We start from the raw sequence: 24830 nt of genomic DNA, 5'->3' as shown, positions 1-24830 counted from the left end.
TTCTACTCTTCTTTAATCTCCTCCTTTTATTTCCAACTTCCATTTTTATTCTCTAACCGTTGACAAAATAATTCCCACCTCATGTAATATTCAGCTTGTTCTTTCTCCTTAATTTGCAGTGTTGGATCCTTCTTAGCTTCCTAGAAAAATTGTAAGAACCTTACGACTCCCCTAAACACATTTTGCACTGAAGCACTCCAACAGATAAAGTCCATTTAGCTTGGTTGATTCTTGCAAACTTTTCATTAACCAACTAGGTAACTTCGTCAGTACTAGTAAGGAGTGCAATTTGCTGTAAGTTTATTTTCTAGTGGCTTGCCTGTCAGTGTTGGTGGGGGGTGGTCTTAGAGGTTCTTTGGTTGGGGTGTTTGCTGCTGGCTCCTTAGGGTATTGGGGTATTGTAGATCTGAGGTTCCTCCTGGAGCTCATCTATGCTGATCTGGGTGCTGATTGAGAGATGTTTGGGTCTTTTTGTTGTGTAAATGATCTCTTTTGCATAGTGTGGCACCTCATGGCTGCTGCTATGTTGCAATATTTCAGGGGAGGGCTTATTTTCAGGGGAGGGCTTATTTTAGCGCATGCACTCAAAAGCCTCATTGGGTTTATTATCCGGGCAGGTCTTATTTTCGGGGAAACGGGGTAGGAGAAGAACCCTCTCCTCCCCAAATCTTATCTTGCAAGAGTTTTTCATTCACCTATAATTGATTCCCCCACCCCACAAACACAACTTTCAGACTGCTTCTTACATATCATAAGGTAAAGGTTCTCCTCGCACATATGTGCTAGTCGTTCCCAACTCTTGGGGGCGGTGCTCATCTCCGTTTCAAAGCCGAAGAGCCAGCACTGTCTGACGATGTCTCCGTGGTCATGTGGCCGGCATGACTAAACGCCAAAGGCGCACAGAACGCTGTTACCTTCCCACCAAAGGTGGTCCCTATTTTTTTCTATTTGCCTTTTTTACATGCTTTTGAACTGCTAGGTTGGGGCAAGTAATGGGAGCTCACTCCCTTACGTGGCGCTAGGGATTTGAACCGCCGAACTGCCGACCTTTCTGATCGACAAGCTCAGCGTCTTAGCTACTGAGCCACCCTCTTGCATAGTCTATTGATGTTGTTGATGTCTATGTGTCTGTCGATGGCTGATTTGTCAGAGAGCCAGGCTTCTAGAAATTCCCTGGCATTCTTGGACTTGGCTTGATCTAGGATGGTCACATTTTCCCAATTGAAACTACGATTAAGTCTGTCTATATGCTGTGAAATGGAAGAGTTTTCACCATGTCTTCTGATTGCCAGAAGAAGCTGGGGTTAAAGCCCAAAACCACCTACCTGGAAAACCCGAAGGTCCCGGAAGTCCAGGTGGACCAGTGATTCCAGGGATTATGCAGGGCAAAGATTCACCTAAAGACAGAAAATGTGTTTAAACTTTGTTCTTTTTTTGTTGCTGTTGTTAAGCAAAACTTGCAAGAACTTTTTCCAACGTTCCGTTAGAAACAAGGGCAATGCCAACATCTCAAGATCTACCAGAAAATAAAGTGTTCAAATCCTGTTCTGTCAACTTAGGGACAATTGCCTGTGGAATTGTTGGTGTAGGTGGTGGATGACTGTTGAACCCCTCTGATTCTGGGCCACTAACAAGAAACAGAGCTGATTTCCTTTGCAATTATTTGCAATACAGCCTGCCCTTCCTTAGGCAGAATGCCATCAACCTCCAGTTCCCAATTTTTTTGCTTCTCTTTTGCCCCCATAGTGGCAAACCTATTCTAGTCCCCATGTGGCTCCTGATTTGTCCGCCGGATTTAGGATTTGCAAAACACTTTATTTACTGACATAAAATCAAGAGGAAAGCAGCAGTGCGGCTTCCTAAGGTTTTCCCTCCCTCAAAATACCCTCCCGTCCCCTCCTTGCCTTATTCAGCTCCCGTGAAAGTGCCACTACCAGAACATTCCCCCCCCCAAGTCAAATGAGCACCGATCCAGTGAATGCACAGGTGAACGTCAATTCAACCCTTTGCTGAGTGATAAACATCTCAACCTATGGAATAGGGCAGTGTAGGTGGGGTGGATCCTCTTGGCTGCCACAGTGTCAATTGTTCGGGGGCCAAGCACTCACATCCTCTAAAGCCATTGACCAGCTTCATGCAATAAGCAAGGGACAAGAACACACAGCCCGAAGGAAGAAGATGGCGAGCAGGGCAGTGCACAACTTTGAAACGGGGCAGGGGGAGGAGAAAAGCACCGGTAATCAAGCTCCTCATACATGGATGGTGCCCCTTGCCACAGATGACTTAGCAATAGCGCTTAAGATTTATATACCGCTTCACAGTGCTTTTACAGCCCTCTCTAAGTGGTTTACAGAGTCAGCATAATTGCCCCCAACAATCTGGGTCCTCATTTTGCCCACCTCGGAAGGACGGAAGGCTGAGTCAACCCTGAGCCTGGTGAGATTCGATCTGCCAAACTACGGGCAGCTGGTGATCAGCAGAAGTAGCCTGCAATACTGCACTCTAACCACTCCACCACCATGGCTCTGTGACTTTGACGTTGCCCATCAGGAAGGATCCCCCCCCTCCACATTGTTGAATGACATGCTTCCGGGTGTGTATGTGTGTGGGAGAGCACCTTGTGTCATAACCGGAAGGAAGAGGGTGCACCCGTTCCTTTTGAGCTCCCAGACCCTTGCTCTCACCTCCCTGAGCGTCTAAGTCTCCATTACCAACCTCCTCACCGCAGCAGCAATCACCTATACCAGTTAAGCAAAGGAGCACAAGTTAGAACAAAGCAGATGGGAAAGGGGGAGCAGAGAAAGAAAGGATAACCCACGAGAGCTGGGCTGGTTCGCATCCCAAGCCGCCGAGATTCACAGGTACGATATGCAGGGTTAATCCGCCCAGATAGTCGTCATAAGAGCTAGAAGTTCTCAAGCCATTAGAAGACAAATCTGCAACACACTGAGAGACAAGGCGGACAACGGGCGGGGCGACATATAAGCCTGGGCTCCCCTCTGCCTTTAGCAGGCTTATCCCTAACATCTGCAAGGTGAAGCATCTCCCTTGATGAAAGACCCAATCCATATATAGAGATACAACATTAAATGAAATTAAACCCAGAGTAGAAGAAAAGCCACGTGGCCTTTGATACAATTATTGAGGGGGAACCTTTGGATGAAAGACAAAGAATAAGCATGGCGTTGGTCTTTGTCTTCTGGGTGAAGGCAAGGTGGATCCCAAGCAGAATGTGAAGACTCAATCCACAGGACAAGGTTTATGTCCTCCTCCTCCTCCTCCTCTTCATCATCATCATCATCATCATCATCATCATCATCATCATCATCCAATTAGTTTGTCTAGGAAAGCTTAGTCTCTAAGAGAGTAATGACAAACCTTTTCGGCACCACATGCCCAAACTGGAAAGTGCATGCGCACGCTGGAGCGCCAGAAACCCAAAGACCAGTTTTCTGGTGCGCACATGCCTACCAGCCAGCTGGTCTTCGCATATGCCACAGCACTGGAAACCCAAAGACCAGGTGGCCAGCATGCACAAGCACACTGTTCAGCTGGTCTTCGGTTTTCAAGCGCTCTGGTGCACGCAAAGGCCAGCTGGACAGTGCGCATGCTGGAAACTAGAAGAGCAGCTGGGGATGGTGCATGTGCCCACGGAGAGGGCTCTGCGTGTCACCTCTAACACGTGTGCCATAGGTTCGCCATCACGGCTCTAAGATCATTCTTGATGTCTGCAAAATCACCTCAAGCTCCATGCGTTTAGAAGATCTAAATGCGATTAGATCTTTACAGGCAGCTTGAGTGGCTTACTTGGGGATGGGATGTCTTCCATTAATATACCCCCCACAATAGTCCTGTGAAATAGACTGTGCTGAGAATGAGGGACCCAAAGGCATCAGGTTCTGGTGAGGATCTGTACTTGGATCTCCAAGTCCATATCTAACAATCTGAACGATTCCCCTATCCTGGCTGTGGAACGATTCCCCTATCCCCACATAACTTACCTGGTGGCCCCGGAGGTCCAGGTTGTCCTGGAATGCCACTGATCCCTGGATCACCTGTACGTCCAAAAGGTCCACTTGGCCCCGGAAAACCAATGCCAGGTAGGCCAACTTCACCATACTTCCCTCTTTGGCCAGGTAATCCAGGGAAACCTTTATCCCCTGGGAAGCCAAATCCATCATCACCCTAAATGGACATAGATACAAAAAACAACAAAGGGAGAAATCCCCATATCAAGAACGATGATTAGCAAAGTCATCAAGAGAAATGACTCTTGGTTTGGAAGTGAATGGAGGGGCAGGAAGAGAAAGAGAGGATGTCGTGCAGGCCTTCTTTTTAAGCTGAGAGGAATCGAAGATATATGTGGAACATTCATCCTTGCAGAACTAATAAGGTTGCCCCCCTCCCAACATTCTTTCAAAAACATGAAGAGATGGTTTTGCCAGCAGGCCAGAGACCCCAGGGCACTACGGAGCCCACCAAGGGGTTGGTCCAATTGTTGTCGTCAGGGGTATCATGATGCTTTGTTAACCATGAAAGACAGGGAAGGGCTCTTGACTATACAGGTAGTCCTCACTTAGTGACTTCTTGTTCAGCAATCATTCCGAGTTACAACAGGGTTCAACAAGAAGACCTATGGCCGGTCCTTGGAAGTTGTGGCTGTCGCAGTGTCCCCAGAGTCACAGGATCATGATTGGGGCACTTGGCAACTAGCCCACAGTTCCAATGGTCACAGATTCCCACAGTCAAGTCATCCTCACTTGTGATCTTCACTGCCAGCTTCCAATAAATCAAGTCAATGAGGAAACCAGTTGATGTTGTGCTTAATGACTGCCCATGATTCCTTAACAACCACAACCTGAACTGTCATTGTACACGGAAGATCCCATTTAATTTCGTTGCACGAGGTGCAATGATGATAAAAAATAACTAACTAACTAAAGGCTCTGAGGGTCGATAAAGCCCATCTCTAAGGAAGATGGATCTGCATCTGAACTGAAGAAAGAACTGAGGCGGTCTCCAAGCCCTCCAGAAATATGACAGATCTCTGATGCTGCAGTTATCTTTATCATATATACCTATAATTCCTTATGTGTCCAGTCACAAATCTATCTATTTGCTTCCTGGTATGGTATGTCAAGGGACATGGTGGCTCAGTGACAAAGACACTGAGCTTGTCGATCAGAAAGTTTGGCAGTTCGGCGGTCGAATCCCTAGCTCGACATAACGGAGTGAGCTCCCATTCTTTGTCCCTGCTTCTGCCAACCTAGCAGTTCAAAGGCATGTAAAAAATGCAAGTACAAAAATAGGAACCACCTTTGGTGGGAAGGTAGCAGCGTTCTGTGCTCCTTCAGCGTTTAGTCATGCCAGCCACATAACCACAGAGACGTCTTCGGACAGCGCTGGCTCTTTGGTTTTGACACGGAGATGAGCACCGCCCCCTAGAGTCAGGAACGACTAGCACATATGTGCAAGGGGAACCTTTACCTTTACCTTATGATATGTAAGAAGCAGTCTGATAGGTGGGTGGGGGTGGGGGGAATCAATTATAAGTAGATGAAAAACTCTTGTAAGATAAGATTTTGGGAGGAGATGGTTCATCATTATATCTTCTCCTATCCTGTTTCCCTGAAAATAAGACCTCCCCAGATAATAAGCCCAATGAGGCTTTTGAGTGCATACCCTAAAAAGGCCCTCCCCTGAAAATAAGCCCTCCCCGAAAATATTGCAACACAACAGCAGCCATGAGGAGACCACGCTCGCCGCCTCCTGCACCTCAAAAATAATAAGACCTCCCAAAAATAACCCCAAGCGCTTATTTCAGGGGTCGAAAGAAAATAAGACCCTGTCTTATTTTCGGGAAAACACAGTAGGAATACCACTACATCTAATTTAAATGTCAGCCTTTTAATCAAGGCAGAAAGGAGTTTACAAAATCTGAGATCTTCTTTTGTCCAGGACTTGACAAGTTGTACACAGTGACCCACATCATCAAATGAAAGCAGCCTGGCCTCATGATCCATAGCCAGGATGACTGTCCTGGCTAGGAATTTGAAGTGATAGAGCTCAGCATCTCTGGATGCCAATTAGGGGAGACACAAGTGTATGTTTTATTGTAAGGGGCTCCAAGATGGACAAACATACCTGAAGACCACGTTGACCAGGGACACCTCTCACGCCATCCCTACCAGGAGTCCCAGGCTGCCCTGAAGGACCCCTGAGTCCAATATTCCCTGGATCCCCTCGTGGTCCTCTGCCTGAGGCCGAAGATGGTTCACCTTTTTGTCCTTTAAGGCCTGCGGGACCAGGTTGGCCTAGGAAGCCCTGAAAGGCAAACAGAGAGAGTTCAGCAAAAATGAATGATGCACTACTCATTAACTACGGGAGTGAAAAGGTACAGTAGTGGCCAAAATTGTGGAAACCTTTTGGGAAAAGTGTACAGTATTGTTGAGGTTTGATGGCTAATAACATCAGGTGTTTTGGAGTAGCATCCTAAAATTATATATCAATGGAAAGATAATTTATTCAAGAATGTAATGCAATAACCTTCATGAATGATTTACTATTAGAACAGCAGTTATAAAGAAGGAAAGTGAAACACGTAGAAAAAATGAGGTATACGAAAATTATCGCCATAGAAAAAAAAATGAGAATTGTAACCAGGTCTACATCTTGGCCAAAATTAGGCGCGGGGGGGAGGGAGGGTTTTAAAAGTACAATGATTGTATATGTATACTTTTTTGTTCTATTTTTTTTAAAAGGAGGAGAATACATGTTAAAATTAAATATGTATATTGAAAAGGAATTATAAATACCATCAACATAAAATGGAGCTTGCTCAGAAGCTGAAATACATTACGTAAATGAGATGAAGAGTGGGAAATAGAGGAGAGAGAGGGAAGAAGAGAGGGATAGGAGAGAGGGCAGGGGGAAGAAGAGGAGAGAAAGGAGGGGTGGAAAGGGGAGAGAGGAGAAGGAGAGAGGAAGGGGAAGGAGAGAAGGGAAGGATGACAGAGGGAAGAAAGGAGGTAGGGAGGGGGAGGAGAGAGGGAGAAGAAAGTGATGGATAAGGTACAAATATGGTGTATGGAGAGCAGAAGAGCCAATAATTGTTTTTGGGAGTTGATGGTAAGATGAATTGATGTAAACATTTAATAATACAATATGATGTTGGCTATGTAATAATATACATATGATTATATGTTATGAAAATTAAAAAAATGAAAAAACCTTTATAAGAAAAATAAAAAATGAACTATACAAAAATGATCACCGTGTCAAGTAACCTTTAGCATGAATTATGCCTTACAATGTCTTCCCATTGAATGAACCAAGTCTTTCACTTTCACAGCTATTGTAATGTGAAACCACGATTGAATGATTGCTTCTATTAACTGGGTTTTAGTGCTGGCTATATTTGGCTATACCTTCTCATAGAATACAGATAATTGAACAAAGTTTGTTGCATTACATTCTTGATTAAATGACCTTTCCATTCATATATATTTTTATGATATTACTCCAAAAATAAGGGTGGCATTAGCCATCAATCCTCGAACATACACTTTTCCCAAAATGTTTCCCCAATTTTGGCCACTACTTTACGTAGAATGATCTTGGGAGATGGGGTGGGGGTGGGGGAGGGGAGTGAGGCTAAAAGACACTGTCTAGCAGGATGGATAAAAATCTATTTTTAAAAAATATATATAAAAAAGCAGGTTTTTTTGTTTTAAATCTGATTTTTTTATTTAAATTGGATTTTTAAATTTTTTTTATCAAACTTATTTTAATAAAATGCTTTTGGAATAAAAATCTATCTAAAGATAATTTTCTATTTAATAATTTAGTTTATTCAGCATGAAATGGAGCTTAATTAGGTAGCATGAGGCTGTATATTCTGCAATATATACATTTTTGGTAAACTCATTCAATGAATCCAAGCTCTGCAAGCTGAGATAACATGGACTGCATTGATGCATTCATACAATTTCACAGTAACAGTGAGATGAATCACCCCCCAAAAAATCAGGAATATTCCTTTATCCCCTTGTTTTGTGAATCTATGTACACTACAAACTGTACGGTTGTTTGAAGAGAAATGCATCTGTACACCAAGGCTGCAAGTGTGAGGAGGAAGGGCAAGAAGTAAAAATGAAAGCGTAACATTCTAAGCAGCTTATAAGTATAAGATTAAAGAGCACCTGTCATTTCAGATCCATCATAACTGCACCTGTTAAACGTGGGCATCCACTCATCCCCTCAACTGCTGCCTGCCACGTCCCTTACCTTCTTGTGTCACTGCCGCATCAACAGCCATCCTATTAAACTGAATGGGGCTGTCGCAGGGATGGATTCCTGCCGGCATTATTGCCAGTTCAGCGAGCAAAACTTTTTGCACATGTGCACATTTGCACCTAAAGAGGTCTGCGCATGTGCACATTAAAAAAGGGGAAAATATATATTTTTTCCAGTGACGATTGTTCTGCACATGTGCAGAACATAAAATCAAGATGGCGGCCACGAGGATAGAACCAGTTCGGGCGTGTGCCCGGCCGAGTTACAACCTTCTCAGCCGAACCGGTCCGAACTGATAGGAACCTACCTCTGGGCTGTCGGTGAGTCAACAGCCGGTCAGAGGAGGAGCTGCTGCAGGACAGAGATAACGGTTTCTCTTTAAAAATGATGATTTAAATTGACTTGATTTAAATCAAACCCACCCTGCTGTCTGGGGAAGGATCAGATAAGAGAGGCACAGCCTGCAGCTGCATAGCGGACGGAGAAAGAGCCTCAGAAAGGAATCTCACCAAAATCTCAGGCTGTAAAAAAGATGGTGGGAGATTTGTACTTTCAGATTTGGAAGAATTCTGTTAATGTGGTTTTAGAATAAGGTAGAACTCGCTTATCTGATCATGTTCCCAGTCTGCTCCACCTGGGAAGGCTTGGGGTGGGTGGGTTATTATTTGAACCAGGTTGGCCCTGGACATGCTGTGTTTTTATTTTTATTGCTTTTGGCGTTCAATATGAATCAGATAATAAAATTGTGAACTACAGCAAATTCTGTCCATATATCAGGCATGAAAGATCAGGTCCAGTTAAATTGATTTATTACTACTCATGCCTATGCATAGGAATCTTCTCAACTAACTTTGCTTGTGGCTACATAGAGATTCTACACCAGGGCGTGGCAATCTTATACATTCAAAGAGCCACAAAGGTCCTAACCAGAAGCCCCCCGTTCAATTCTGGAGCTGACCAGAAGTCCAGTTCCCCCACCATAGAGTCTCCTCCTAGCACGGTTCCTTTTTCCCCTACCTGTCCTAACCGAAAGCACTCTCAATTGTGGAGGTGACCAAAAAGCTCACCTCTTGCCATAGAGTCTCCTCCTGGCATGCCCTGTGCCCTTTCTCCCCCTCCCCCAAGTGGAAGCTCCTCTCAAAATTGTGATGCCAACCGGTGACAGGGAGCCACAGCAGAGGGATGAAAGAGCCACATGTGGCTCCAGAGCCGCAGGTTGCCGACCCCTGTTCTAGACCAATCCCTCTTTTAACTACACCCCTCAGTATAGTTCTTCATTTCAGGAACATATAGTGGGGCTTTTTTGAAGATAGTTGGGGATGAAGAATAGTCTATCAGTCTCCCAGCAAAATATTACCCTCGCCTGATCCTCTTTGGAGACAGAGGAACATCTCCTGGTTATGACCACCCACCATAAACAGCCTTCTATGACGCATTTCATTTCCCCCATCAAACAAAAAGTTCTCTTAATTAAGCTTATTTAACCTTTCTAATTTCCTCTGACAGTGTTCCCTATCAAACAAAATAAATCCATTGTTTACTTACTGGTGGTCCAGGGGCACCTAGTATACCATCTCCTGGATCCCCCAAGGATCCTTTCGGCCCAATATCACCTTGTCTGCCAGGTTGACCGGGACTGCCGGACTCTCCTGGCAAGCCAATTCTTGTGATTCCTCCATCACAGGCACAATCACCACCATCCCCTGGGAAAAACAATCATTCACTTCAGACAGAGGTGGGATTCAGCCGGTTCAGACCGGCTAATTTTACATCTGGTTCAGTGAACTGGTTGTTGCAAGGACTGGCTGGCTCCACCCACCCCACCATGCCCCTCCCAGGATTCTCCATGCAGCCCATTCATCATGCTGGCTAAGTACAGGGGCCATGCGGAGCATCTGGGAGGGCAAACAATGGGCCTTCTCAAAATCCAAAGATGGAATTGTTTCTGGCCTTCAGAGGGCCTCCGGAGCCAGAGGGGGCGGTTTTCGCCTTCCCGGAGGCTCAGGGAAAGCCTCCGGAGCCTGGGGAGGGTTAAAACACACACACACACCGCCATGGTGCAGGAAATCGAGTAGGCAACACCCACCCAGCAACCGGAAAAAATCTACCTATCAGTGTTTTTACGTACAAACCTAGTATCTCTCTGTCTCTGTCTCTCTCTGTCTCTCTCTGTCTGTCTCTCTGTCTCTCTGTCTCTCTCTCTCTCTGTGTCTGTCTCTCTCTGTCTCTCTGTCTGTCTGTCTCTCTCTGTCTCTCTGTCTGTCTGTCTCTCTCTGTCTGTCTGTCTGTCTCTCTCTCTGTCTCTCTCTGCCTGTCTCTCTCTCTCTCTGTGTCTGTCTGTCTCTCTCTCTCTTGTTAAGTGAATGGATACATGCTTCTACAGATACGCAATGCCCAGGTAATTGGCAGATCCTGGAAAGATAATAAGGGACTGGACTGCTTGTTTTTTGGCTGGAAGGTCTCTATCGAAAATGAAATGAAACTCTACCGAAATGTGTCCATGAGGTCGCCAGACATTAATGCAACTTAAGGACAACTTTACTCCTTGTACTCAATTCACTCTAAGCAAAATAATTTCCCCAAAAGCAAGTTAATGGCCATGTCCTCATAACAGATTCTTGACTCAGTGTCAAACCTTGCCTTGATTATAACTCAGTCCGTCTCTGGTTTATGGGAGACGCTGAAAGAATGTCTCCTAGCGTTTGTTCTCCAGCTCATAGAAATTGGTGGTCTGTTAATTAGCCTGGCTCCTTCCTCCAAGTTCTGAGAGTGATTAAAGTCTTAGATTAGGAGTGGAAAAATGTATGTGTCTTGCATCTAGTCCACTGATGTAAGGTGCAGAGATGACTAAATGAAGTCCATGTTTTTCCCAAACGGAAGGTTTTCTTTGGGCCATGTGGGCATGGATCCTCCAAAGCAAAGTGGAAATTCTGCCATTACTTGGGCCAAGAAGTAAAAGCAAATGTCGCACAAGTGGACTCTTGACTCTGTCAAGGACCTTGGAGTAACCATCTCTAATGATCTAAGTGCCAGAGCTCACTGTAACAGCATTGCCAAAAAGCCATTAAGAGTTGTTAACCTAATCTTGTGTAGCTTCTTCTCTGGTGATAATGAACTGCTAACTAGAGCATACAAACATTTGCTAGACCAATTCTCGAATACAGCTCGTCTGTCTGGAACCCGCACTGCATATCGGACATTAATACAATCGAGCGAATCCAGAGAAATTTCACGAGAAGAGTCCTCCACTCCTCTGCTGGCAACAGAATCCCTTATGCCACCAGGCTTGAAATTTTGGGCTTAGACAATTTAGAACTATGCCACCTTCGGTCTGACCTGAGCGTAGTACACAAAATTATTCACTACAATGTCCTACCGGTCAATGACTACTTCAGCTTCCATCGCAACAATACATGAACACACAACAGATACAAACTCAAGGTAAACCGCTGCAAACTCAATTGCAGAAAATACGACTTCAGCAACAGAATGGTCAACGCCTGGAATGCTCCACCTGACTCTGTGGTTTCATCCCCAAACCCCCAAAACTTTAACCTTAGACTGTCTAATGTTGACCTCACCCCATTCCTTTTTTTAAATAGATTTTTTTAAATTTTTTGTTACAAATTTTAAATTCCTTCTACAAAGTGTTGCCCAGGTTTCCCCCTTTTACATTCTCTCATGTACCTAATTTGTTTTACATCAAAATACCATTTCTAATTTCAGCCCCATATATTTTCTTCCCATCTTAAACTTAATGTCCCCTTAACACATAAACAGTATCATTTTTCGCCCTTTCAGAAAATATACCAAATTTATCATTTCATTTTCCATTTATTATTCTAATTTCTACAGGTGGCATATATCCTCAAATTCAATTTTAATATAATGAGCAATTTACTTAATTGGTTATCCACAATGATCTTATCTATATATTACTAGCAGTATTAACATATTTTATTTTTCTACTGATACATCTCTTCCTAAGAGGTCTGTAAGGGGCGTGCATAAGCGCACCAACGTCCCTGTCCTAATGTTCCCTTTTATTTGTATCCATTTCATGTCTTCAAAATCATGTTTATACTTATATCTGTTATCCAATACATGCTTGACGAAATAAATAAAATTAAAAATAAAATAAAATGTTGCGGTACATCTTATAGCTGCTTTCTTTCGAAAAGACCACGATTGAGTACTTGGGAACATTGGAGGAATGTTTAGACAATGATAATTCTACTCACCTTTATAGCCTTTTAAGCCAAAGATTCCTGGTGGTCCCCTTGGTCCAGGGATACCTGGCTGCCCAGGTTCTCCACTAAAAATTGCACCTGGTGTGACAATCGTTTCTGCATTTTGGGGGGGAAAAAGATTTTAAAATCCAGAAGGATCTAGAAAACTGCATAGTCATGACAAGCAGGAAGATGGTATTTCCTTGCCGCCAAGAGAAAGCAGACCAATTTTCATACGCAAAAATTAGTGCAGAATAGAAGTTGTACCTGATCTTGGACTTACCTGAAGCACCTGGTAACCCTGGAGCTCCAGGTAACCCTGGATCTCCATCTTTCCCAGGTAGGCCTGGAGATCCAACTGTAGTCCTTCCTGGGTCTCCTGGTTCACCTTTATATCCTGAGATCCCTGGGACTCCTGTTGGACCTGGGGGGCCTAAATGAGGACTATGTTTCAGGAGTTATCATCTCAATTCATCCCCACCGACCAATACCCAATAATCTGCTCCTTCATTTTCTGATTCAGCTGCTAAAAACAATAGAATCCAACTTTCTTGTTTAAAGCATCTTGGCCAGGTAAGCCAACCCTCAGCATTCCTGTTGGACTGGAAAAGCCTGGGACAGTGATAGAAAACTGTTCTGCTAGCATTTGGGACCAGGTTTTGCTTAGGATGCCGCCAATGCCACCATTGGTTTCAAGGAAAGGAGGAGATGGTATATTTTTAGTGGAGATTTGCCAGATGTGTCCTCTTTGACTGACCTCTTTGAGCTTCAGCTCACATTGCGCACAGCCAAAGACTGCCGGTTTTGGTTAGTAAAGATGGGGAAGGTTTTTAATTGAACATATGTAGATTCATAGATAATCCATAAGATCATGGTGGTTGGACACCATCAAAGCTGACACCAGGCAGAGAATAGAAAAATTCAGAGTAGTAGCTCAAGATCTTGGAGTCCTAGTGGACATCCATTTAAATATGAGCCAGCCACGTGCAGCAGCTGCCAAAAAAAGCCAACACAGTCCTAGGCTGCATCAACAGAGGGATAGAATCAAGATCACGTGAAGGGTTAATACTACTTTATAATGCCTTGGTAAGGCCACACTTGGAATACTGCATTCAGTTCTGGTCGCCACGATGTAAAAAAGATGTGGAAACTCTAGAAAGAGTGCAGAGAAGAGCAACAAAGATGATTAGGGGACTGGAGACTAAAACATATGAGGAACGGTTGCAGGAACTGGGTATGTCTAGTTTAATGAAAAGAAGGACCAGGGGAGACATGATAGCAGTGTTCCAATATCTCAGGGGTTGCCACAAAGAAGAGGGAGTCAAGCTATTCTCCAAGGCACCTGAGGGTAGAACAAGAAGCAATGGGTAGAAACTAAACAAGGAGAGAAACAACTTAGAACTGAGGAGAAATTTCCTGAGTTAGAACAATTAATCAGTGGAACAGAAGTTGCCTCCAGAAGTTGTGAATGCTGCAACACTGGAAGTCTTTAAGAAGATGTTGGATAACCATTTGTCTGAAACGGTATAGGGTTTCCTGCCTAGGCAGGGGGTTGGACTAGAAGACCTCCAAGGTCCCTTCCAACTCTGCTATTGTATTGTGTTGTGTTGTATTGCAAGATCGAAAGATGCTCATAGAATCGCCAAGAGTCAGACTAAACTGAACAGAGATCATCATCATCATTATAGTCATAGATCTGTGATGCCCCAAAGTGGCTCGTGAAGCCATGTCACCCAGCACATGCGCCCTTGCCTGTTTCTCTTACGGGTTTCTGGCACACATGCGTGGGCAATGATCAGCTGTCCTTTCACGTGCATGGCAGTGCCAAAAACAGGCATGCCAGTCAGCTGATTGTCAGATGCACATCTGTGCCAGAACCTCGGCATTTCCGGAGCGAAATCCCTTCGCACGTGCACCAGCACCGAAAACAGGCCTGTGCATGCGTGCTGCCCAACTGATTGTCGGGTGTGCATGTGTGCTTGAAGCTGGAAGTTTGGCTTTTTCAGAGTGTGGCCCTGACGAGCGCACGCATGCACTCGACGTTTCCAGGCGACCTTTTGGGCAATCGGTGCCAAAAAAGGTTCACCATCACTGTCATAGATGAAACCGGATGAGAAAGATGGAAGAGCAACACAAATACAGTGGGAAGGATGGAGGGAGGGAGATAATTTCATTCCTTCCTTCCAGAAATTAAGCAAAGGATATCAGGTGATTGAAAAACTACTCTAAATTATCATTTCATACATAATTCTAGTCTCCATTCTATGAATCTTAGCCCTTGCCTATTTTGGGCTTTTCCTTTCATATTCCAACCATCGATAAAATTTATCCCAGATCTTATAATATTCTGATTCATCTTTATTTTTCAATTCCCACCTCAATTTATCCATTTCAGCACAGATCAAGATTTTCCTAATTATTTCCCCTTCTTGTGGAGTTTCCCCGTTTTTCCAATTTTGGGCAAAGACCATTCTTACTGCTATGATAATATGTTTTGTTAAGAAGATTACCCCCTTGTTGTATTTCTTATTTATAATTCCCAAGAGGAATAATGATAATTGCAAGAATGTATAAAATAAACACAAACCAACATGGCTGGAAATAGGATACTTTTATATTTGTAAATACGGAGTGGATCAAATGTTATATATATATATATATATATATATATATATATGTATGTATGTATGTATGTATGTATGTATGTATGTATGTATGTATGTATGTATGTATGTATGTATTTATGAATGATGTATAACTTGATATCTTAGCATGCATGGCATGGATTTTGCCAGGACGGTTCACACTGTGTCCAACGTTTTAATTTGTGGACAATAAGAAAAACTTTTTAAAAAACTACTCTAAATATCAGTAAACTATACATTTTCCCCCGATTTCCCATTTTTTTTGTCCCAATATGTGAGGCATATTAAAAGTTCCTTTAAGTCCTCTTCCTTGTTCCACTGCATTTTTCTCTGGTATTTTCTGAGGTATCTTTTCCAGAATCACAATCTCTTTCTAGAGAGATGATCAACACTTATCAGAAAACACTCTTTAGTTGGCTTCTTACATGAAGATACGCCTGGATTCTCTCACCAGCCATGGATTCTTAACTACCATATTTTTCAGAGTATAGGACGCACTGGAGTATAAGGCGCACCAAGGTTGTGAAGAGACAAATGTAAAAAAAATTTTTTCCGCATTCTCAAAACCTCCCAAAACCGACCCGTTTTTCGCGACAACAGGCCCATTTTTTTCAAAAAAGGGGCATGAACAGCCTTTAGGAGGCTTGTAGAGTGCTCCTGGGAGGGGGGGGGGTGCGGAAAAACTAGCAAAAAATGGCCCATTTTTTGCAAAAACGGGCCTTATTTGTCAAAAAAGGGACATGGATAGCTTTAGGAGGCTTATAGAGTGCTCCTGGGGTCTGGAGGGGCAAAACTGAGCAAAACACGGCCCGTTTTTCACTCATTTCTGCCCTCCCCAGCCCCCAGGAACACTCTGAAAGCCTCCTAAAGGCTATGCATGGCTATTTGGTGAAGGGGGTGGGGTTTCGGGAGGCCAAAAATGCTGTATTCAGTGTATAAGACGCACCCAGATTTTCAGCCTCTTTTTTGAGGGAAAAAGGTGTGTCTTATACTCCGAAAAATACGCTAGGTTACCTGGAAAGGTTGGAGGACGTCCTGGTTGCCCAAGAAATCCTGGCAGACCGATATTCCCCTCATCTCCTCTAGGTCCAGGGCTTCCTGGTGTGCCGGGGTCTCCGGGGGGGCCTGGGATTTAAAAGATGGAAAGAAAATAACTTCAGGACTTCTCTTCATTTATCTCACTCATTATATTAGTAGCCTACTTTTGGAACATAAGAAGCTGATTTTGTTGTGGCCCGCCAGTGGCCAGCAGAGCTGGAAGCAGATTCAGACAGTGAGAAAGTTGGGGAGGACCATGGGCCACTCCTGGAGTCTGGGGAAGGCTCGGACAAGGGCTCTGCATCAGAGGCAGAGATGGGGCCAGGGTCATCTGACAATTATCAGTTGCCTTCGGAGTCGGACATCAGTGAGGCAGATAAACAGCTGGAGCCTGTTCCCAGTGAGTGCATGCGCAGAGTTGCCAGATGAAGGGAAGAGCTAAGGAACAAGGATCGACTTGGGAGTAAGGCCACAGGTGGATGATGAATGGCCCCTCCCAGAGGAAATAAAAGAGGAGCGAAAGAGGAGTGGAGTTTTCAGGAGAAATTTAGTTCATTCCTGCATTCTTGGCAAGTATTGAGGAGCCTGAAAGTTATTAGCCTGGCCACTCTCCAAGCCTGATAAAGGTCAGTAACAGGGGTGGGTTACTACCGGCATTATTGCCGATTCGGCATGCAAAAAAATTAAAAAGATAAAATCTTTTTAATTTATCTTTATCTTATTCTTCACACATGTTAAAGAAGACATGGATTTGTAAGGAAAATCATCCACCTGATATGACAGCACCATTTCTGTCAACAATTATTGGAGGGCCCGGTGGACCCACATCGCCAAATTCACCCTGGAAGCAAGAAATAGAAAAAAAACACGAGTTTTCAGTTGGTACTTAGGCTGTTAGTTTGAGCTCCGAGCTTGGCAATTTGATTGCAAACGTTTCGTCACTGAAACATTTCAACCAGTGGTGGGATTCACATTTTTTTACTACTAGTTCTATGGCTGTGGCTTGGTGGGTGTTGTGTGGCTTGGTGGACGTGGCTTGGTGGACGTGGCAGGGGAAGGATATTGCAAAATCCTCATTCCCTCCCGATCAGCTGGCACTCAAGAGGCAGAGAATAGATGGAGCGGGGCCAGCCAGAGGTGGTATTTACCGGTTCTCTGAACTACTCAAAATTTCTGCTACCAGTTCTCCAGAACCCGTCAGAACCTGCTGAATACCTCCTCTGGTTTCAACCAAGTTGCCAATCTCAGAGCTCAAACTAGCAGCTTAAGAGTTATAAAAGTTCATAATTTGTGGGCCTATTTTGCAAGAGGGGGGAGACTATTATTCTTTTTCTTTTAATAATTTTTTTATTATTTTTCAATTACCAAAATAAACATTCCATCTTTCCTCATTCAGTGTGTCGTCTGGGCACAAACATCTCTGTGCAACATTGTTCCTTTTTAGCCACATCTTTCACATTCATATTAACATTATTTCCCTAAGTTTAGTATTATAATATATTGAGCATTTAAACATTATATGACTCTCCATTTTTCTTCTTAATATCTTCTAGTAATGATATCACATTAACATTAAACATCATTATTCTCATCATACACATACTAACAGTTTCCATCTTATTTATATCTCCACCGAAGTGTATTGTCTACTTATTTTTTTTAGCTTTCTTCATTTCCAAACTCTTTTTTTATTCTCCAACCATTGGTAAAATACTTCCCAAATCATATAATATTCAGTTTTCTCTTTCTCCTTAATGGCTAATGTTAATCGGGGTGGACAGACGGGATGGATGGGATTATTATTCTTAAAATATACATATCAATATTCAACTGGGAGGAAATCTATGTGTATGTCTTTTATTCTCCTTTGAAAACTCTTGTTTAGTTTTTGAATTTTTCTTCCTGTTTTGGGAGTTTGCATTTTAACATTGTGAATACAATAAAAAAAACCTTGAATTTTTTAAAAAAGGGAAAGGACTGTCCTGTCACAGCTATCTTTGGGCTATTTCCCTGTCTTGTGTAAAGCTACAATAGTTCTGCTACCTGGTCAATTTTTCATTTTGGGGGGGGAGGGTTTACCTTTCCGCCTGGAGAGCCATCCCAACCAGGAAATCCCGATTCGCCCACAACTCCCTGAATGACAATGAAAGATGATTCAGAATGACAAGAGCATGATGTTTTCTTCCCTGCTTACTTCTGTACTTATTCATTTATTGAAAAATCATTCATAAATCATAAATGAGTATTACGCACACTGCGTAATACTTCTGAGCAGAGTGGCTGAGCAGCAAGCAAGCAAGCAAGCAAGCCAACAAGCCAACTCTAACTCAAATAAATAAATAAAATAAATAAAATAAGCTTTAATGAAGACTCTGGATAGCCTCTTGCATACAGGAACACTGCATGTGCATTAAGAATCCAATTGAATCATTAATCAAATTAAAAGCCCAAATTGACCTAAACATGACAGTTGTGCAGTACATTGTCTTTACACCCCAAAGGTCCAGCAGAAGAATTAAAGCAGGGGTGTCCAAACTTGGGAACTTTAAGACTTGTGGACTTCAACTCCCAGAATTCCCCAGCCAGCCACGCTGGCTGGGGAATTCTGGGAGTTGAAGTCCACAAGTCTTAAAGTTCCCAAGTTCGGACACCCCTGAATTAAAGGGTCTCAAATGCCTTTTGGAACTCACAAATAATTGGAGTCCAACTGTCTGCCCAAAGTCTTGATAAAATAGCTTCTCCTGTAAAGGATCAATTCCAATCACACTTGGCCAATAAAGAATTCCATTCTGTTCTATTCTGTTCTTTTTCTATATTCTATTCTCCTCTACTCCTAATCTCTTCTAATTCTCTTCTCTTTATTCTATTCTATTCTATTCTATTCTATTCTATTCTATTCTTCTCTTCTCTTCTCAAGAGCCAGGATCTTCTGTATAAAACTAGACACATGGTTGCAAAATGTTCTGCTGGACCTCACCAGAAAATGCCCACTGGGGCATCATCTGCTAGATGAATGAAGATGCATTTGAACACACAACATACCTTTCTGCCTATGTTTCCATCAGGTCCCCTCTGTCCCATGTCTCCCTAAAATGAAAGAAAATCAAATGTGCTGTTGAGTATGTGCTCCAGGTTGACCTCTATGGGTTCCTCCACTGGGCTTTGCCACGCCTTAGTCCCCAAGTCTTTTGGGGAGTCTGGCGTATCTTTGCTAAGCAATTGATCGTTAGTGAAGATATCTACAGATCCTGCACATCCTGGACATACATTGTTTCAACCTCTGCTCTTAAAATGATACTATAGGGCACTGCATACTATAACAACTAGACACAATGACAGTTTTTCTCCAAATGCCATCACTCTGCTAAACAAATAATTCCCACAACACTGTCAAACTATTCACTAAGACTGTATTACTATTCTTCTTCTCTTCCTTCCTAGTATCTACCGTATTTTTCGCCCTATAAGACGCTCCGGAATATAAGACGCACCCAATTTTAAAGGAGGAAAATCTAGAAAAAAAAGATTCTGAACCAAATACTGTAGTAAAATATTTTATATCAACTGTATAAAGTTAACAGCAGTTTAAGAACAATTTTATGTCAACCATGTAACATATTAAGAACTATCTTTACTCTCATTAACAGTCAGTAAAGTCAGTAAACAGTGAAAGTAACAAAAATAAGGCTGTAATGTTTTTATTTGAACCCCAAGAATTCCTCTTCTTCGCTGCTATCAGAAATGAGGAAGGACAGATCCACGCAGTCATTGTCATCGCTTTCTTCCTCACTGGTGTTTGCTTGCCCCATTTTTAGATGACCCAGGTGGCTACATTCGGCGTATAAGACGCACCCAGATTTTCACCCTCTTTTTTGGAGTAAAAAAGTGAGTCTTATAGGGCAAAAAATACAGTATCTCTCCCCACTTATGGCTATAACCATGTTGCTTGTATCTTTACAATTTATATTGTTCTATTGTTTCCTAGTATGATTTGATTGCTTATTAGTATCCTATGACTATCACTAAGTGTTATATCTTATGATTCTTGATGAATGTATTTTATTCTCCTTATGTACACTGAGAGCATCTGCACCAGCCACAAATTCCTTCTGTGTCCAATCACACTTGGCCAATAAAGAATTCTATTCTACCTGTACAGATATTTTCCAAAGAGCAAGATTTTGTGAAATTACTTACCCTGGGTCCTGGTAAACCGGGGACGCCTTTTTCTCCCTTTTCTCCAAAACCCCAGAAACCCTAAACAAACAAACAAAAAAATAGAAAAGAACAAGAACAAGATAGGATTGATGATTCCATGTCTTTGTGTAGACTTAAATGTTTCCTACCAACCATGCTGGCTGGGGAATTCTGGGAGTTGAAGTCCACAAGTCTTAAAGTTCTCAAGTTTGGACACCCCTGCTCTAGTTCAATGTAAGCATAGAGAGCATTTCTTTCACATTTTTTTCTACCATTAACAACGCACGATCATTTCTTTATTTCTTAATTAGTTACATCACAATAACAATCTTACTACTATTCTCTTTAGTCTACGAATGTAATTCTTTTTCCCTTTCTTCCTCTCTTAACCATTTTCTCTTGGGCGCTCAAAAATTCCAGTTTTAATTCTTCTCCTTCTTTCCCCCCCTTTCCCTTAATTTCTTTTTCCTATTTTTGTGATTATTGTATCTTTTCTTCGGAGCATTTACTTTTACTACTCTAGTAATTTTCCCGTATAATATGTATTATTTGTATTAAAATATAAAACAATCTTGAATGGCATAAGTGTTTTTTCTGGGTTTTTTCAGAGCAACCTGATCTACCCAAATATAGAGTGGCGTATACTGGTTCTGCTTTGCCTTTCAGCCCCAATCCAGCAGCCTTCGCAGGCAATCGCTTTCGCAACAAACTATTTTTGTAGTTTTAACAAAAAGATCTGGATCACCTCAAACCTATTTACTCAACCCATTCACATAGTTGGATCAGACCAGTGCTTCTCAATTATTTTCTGTCATGCCCCCCCTAGGAAGAAGAAAACATTTTGCGCCCCCCGCGCAACTGTAAATAGTATCATTTGTCTATAAAATTGTTATAAGTACACCTCTGCATAACACTGTATCCTTATTAATGTATAAGAGAATAAAAAAAGAAAGAAATGTGGATCAATTTACAACAAAGAATAGCTTTATTAACTGTAGCAGAAAAGATTTAAAGGAGCACAGGATTTAAAGGAACACAATATTAAAAAAACTTTAACCTGCAAAACAAAAACATATAAAATAATTTGAGCTGAGCCCCCCTTTACGGAGCCTCGCCCCCCCCTGGGGGGCCCGCCCCACTATTTGAGAAGCACTGGATCAGACTAAGCTGATTATCAGGATGAGATAATACACACGGGATTGTATATGCTTTACACAGGCCTCTTGTGTGGCTGAAGCCACCTGTAGCAGCATCAACCAGATTGTAGTGGATTATGGGCAGATAAAGGTTTGCTATTCTGCCCCAGGATTTAGCATCCAATATTCTGATATGGATACTGTTCTACAATTAGGGATATGGTGGCTCAATGGTTAAGATGCTGAGCTTGTTGATCAGAAAGTTCGGCAGTTTGGAGGAAACAGGATGGGGAGAAAAAGTGATCCTAACCAGGATCGGGCAAAAAGTTTGTTTGTTTTTACTGTTCCTCATTCTCTTTGCTGGAATCTTTGCTTTTGGAATTTATTGGGAAAGATAATGTTTTGGAAAAATGTCCATAGTGTAGGTACTAGATACAGTGAGGGGGTTCTTGGTGCTTTCTGAGCTTGGTAGTTTTCCTGTGGGCGTTTCATTACCCAAACTTGGGTAACGTTTCAGTGACGTGGTGGCTCAGTGGCTAAGACGCTGAACTTATCGATTGGAAGATTGGCAGTTCGGCGGTTCGAATCCCTAGCGCTGCGGAATGGAGTGAGCTCCCATTACTTGTCCCAGCTTCTGCCAACCTAGCAGTTGGAAAGCACGTAGAAATGCAAGTAGAAAAATAGGAACCACCTTTGGTGGGAATATAACAGCGTTCCGTGCACCTTCAGCGTTTAGTCATGCCGGCCACATGACCATGGAGACGTCTTTGGACAGCGCTGGCTCTTCAGCTTTGAAACAGAGATGAGCACCGCCCCCGGAGTCAGGAACGACTAGGACTTATGTGCGAGAGGAACCTTTACCGTTAACTTATTCTACGGTGGCTTAATGATATGCTTCTTAGAAGACCACAAGTTAGATTCATAAGCCTAGAACAAATGGCCTTTTGTTCACAGCATTCCCCAACAATAGATAGCCAGACGTTTATTTCCATTGCAGATATGCATTTTTCCTTTATCTGCAGGTAAGAACCAGTTTTGACAATTTGAAAACTAAGATGGTCATGGCCAGCTCATTTTGAGTCAGGTAAAAGTTCTTCAAAATATTTCCTCAAAACTTTTTATTCTTGCCAATGTTTGTGGGATGGCTTACTTCCCATTCTTCCCATTGTTAGCCAAGTTGCCTCCATAGTAGTCAAAAAAATAAAAATAAAAAGATGAAGCAATAGGACTGAACATGGTCTATATTTAACAGACTTACACTTAATAGATGTAGGTTTAAGGCCCAAATTAATTTTATTTAATACCATGGATCTTTTGTTTTCCATTTTTTTCCCTTTTTCCTGGGTTTCATCCTTGTGCTTCATTTTCAGTTTATTTTAATCGCTGAGATGCATATATTTTTCCTTTGCAATATCAATACAGTTCATATTGTTCAGTTGTTAGACTTCACTGGTAAATAAAAAATATGCACGCACAGAAAGAATCTGTGTTAATTTGTGGTGAATTGACATGCAATCAATGGCTTTACTTTGCATGCTTCATCGTTTATGTTCAAAATAAGTTCAAGTAAGTTTTTATCTATAAACAAGAATCGCTCAGGGGATCTGTAAGCACAACCCCTGCTGACCTCACTTTACTGCTTGTTCCCCATCTCCATTTTTTAAAATCAATTTTCTGCATTACGGCTCACTCAAAGATTACATTAAAAAGCACGTATCTTCTCAATGAACATCTCTGGAATATCCAACCATCAACAGAAAACCCCTCATTATGCACCTCTCATTTGGAGAAGAGAATACCCTGCAAGCCATTTAATGACACAATTAGTAAACAATTTACTCCATGGTTGCAAAGTTTCCTAAAACACTCTTTTCTTAGATTACAAAGACAGCAACGTCATTTGCAAATGTTTCGTGAGGGTAGAAAATTCATTGCCACCACCCAAGAAGAGACCAGAGAGGGTGGGGTGGGGTTGGAGGGTAGGGGGAGAAAGAGTCATTGTGTAGGATTTGCGCCAGATGCTAAGAAGCTTCAATAAAAACCTCTGCCTATATGAGCTGTCATTGAAACCATCCTTCTGAATGAGAAGCATTAGTCAAAAATTCCAATTTACATTAGAGGGAATTTGTTTATATGTAACAGAAAACCCAAAACAGAAACAAGCCAACAAATTATGCTTCCATTATTGCAATGAAAATACACCAATACGAGTAGGACTCGTTAACAAGGCTTTGTTATCCCTGTGTGGAAACCATGCTCATACATACTCAGACAATGACGGGATGATGGGGACAAGGAGAAGACAAATTGTGGTGGGAAGATGCTCAGATTCTCCTCTTTCTCCTCCTCCCACATGTTCAGAAGAAGCGTCTTTTGCTTCCACGTTTGTCAAACATGGCTTCATTCTAGATAGATGCCTTGGTTGGGTTGGAGTTTGTTCTGAACTATGTGCCACTTCCAACCTCTTCAAAGGGGAGATAAGTCAACAAAGGTTGGATGAAACATCTTACCTGACGTCCAGGAAGTCCTGGTGGGCCTGGAATTCCTTTGGCCCCAGGAACTCCCTGAAACAAACAAGTATAAAATCAAAACACTCAGTAATGTATCACTACTCGTTACTGTTCCGATCTAGATTTGAACATTCATTCTTACGTCCATTCATTTATCCTATTGACATCCAAATTCTAAACCGTGGTTAACCATCACCGCCAATTTATACTGAGTCATCTTGTTAGCATACAGCTTGAAGTTACTTATTTCAAAATGGTTAAGACTCATCCATTTGTTGAGTCTGGAAAATTAGGGAATTTCTACATTCTGCATTGGTGTCAGCTGCGGTGCTCTAATAGAGATAATTTGAGTGAGCAGAATCACTCAACATGCCGGAAAAAACATGAACTTAATAAAAAGAAGAACTAGGAGTTACATTATAGCAGTGCTCCAATATCTAAGGGACTGCCAGAAAGAAGAAAGGGTCAACTTATTCTCCAAAGCACCTGAAAGAAGGACAACAAGCAACGGGTGGAAACTAATCAAGGAGAGAAGCAGCCTAGAAGTAAGGAGAAATTTCCTGACAGTTAGGACAATTAATCAGTGGAACAGCTTCCAGAGGGTGTGGAGGCTCCATCACTGGAGGGTTTCAAGAATAGATTGGACAATCATTTGTCCAGAATTATATAAAGTCTCCTGTCTTGGGCAGAGGGTTGGACTAGAAGACCTCCAAGGTCCTTCCAATTCTTGGAATACTGCATCCAATTTGGGTCACCACAATATAAAAAAAGATGTTGAGA

The 24830-nt window shown here is 42.4% G+C and overlaps 2 protein-coding genes across 3 annotated transcripts in view; one reads left to right on the top strand and one right to left on the bottom strand.

The window, feature by feature from the left end:
- COL4A6 (collagen type IV alpha 6 chain) overlaps nucleotides 1–24830 on the bottom strand; it is a 203971-nt gene that overhangs the window by 37564 nt on the left and 141577 nt on the right. Inside the window, exons 13-25 of one of the 2 annotated variants that reach the window (XM_081963965.1) lie at nucleotides 24051–24104; nucleotides 20405–20464; nucleotides 19250–19294; nucleotides 18287–18340; nucleotides 16979–17048; nucleotides 16184–16294; nucleotides 12808–12957; nucleotides 12537–12641; nucleotides 9841–9998; nucleotides 6145–6324; nucleotides 4002–4185; nucleotides 2685–2738; nucleotides 1326–1397 (exon numbers count right to left, since the gene is read on the bottom strand). In XM_081963965.1, coding sequence (XP_081820091.1) covers nucleotides 1326–1397; nucleotides 2685–2738; nucleotides 4002–4185; nucleotides 6145–6324; nucleotides 9841–9998; nucleotides 12537–12641; nucleotides 12808–12957; nucleotides 16184–16294; nucleotides 16979–17048; nucleotides 18287–18340; nucleotides 19250–19294; nucleotides 20405–20464; nucleotides 24051–24104 — 1297 coding nt within the window. The remainder of the gene's footprint in view (nucleotides 1–1325; nucleotides 1398–2684; nucleotides 2739–4001; nucleotides 4186–6144; nucleotides 6325–9840; nucleotides 9999–12536; nucleotides 12642–12807; nucleotides 12958–16183; nucleotides 16295–16978; nucleotides 17049–18286; nucleotides 18341–19249; nucleotides 19295–20404; nucleotides 20465–24050; nucleotides 24105–24830) is intronic. The other variant, XM_081963966.1, reaches the window with a different exon arrangement.
- Nucleotides 1–24830, top strand: part of RAB39B (RAB39B, member RAS oncogene family) — a 404112-nt gene that overhangs the window by 329533 nt on the left and 49749 nt on the right. The gene's annotated exons all lie outside the window — the stretch shown is intronic.

The sequence above is a fragment of the Natrix helvetica genome (assembly GCF_964273705.1).
Source record: "Natrix helvetica genome assembly, chromosome: 11".
Classification (NCBI taxonomy): Eukaryota; Metazoa; Chordata; class Lepidosauria; order Squamata; family Natricidae; genus Natrix; species Natrix helvetica.
The sequence above is the reverse complement of the archived record's forward strand: the minus strand, read 5'-3'. Positions and strand labels throughout refer to the sequence as shown.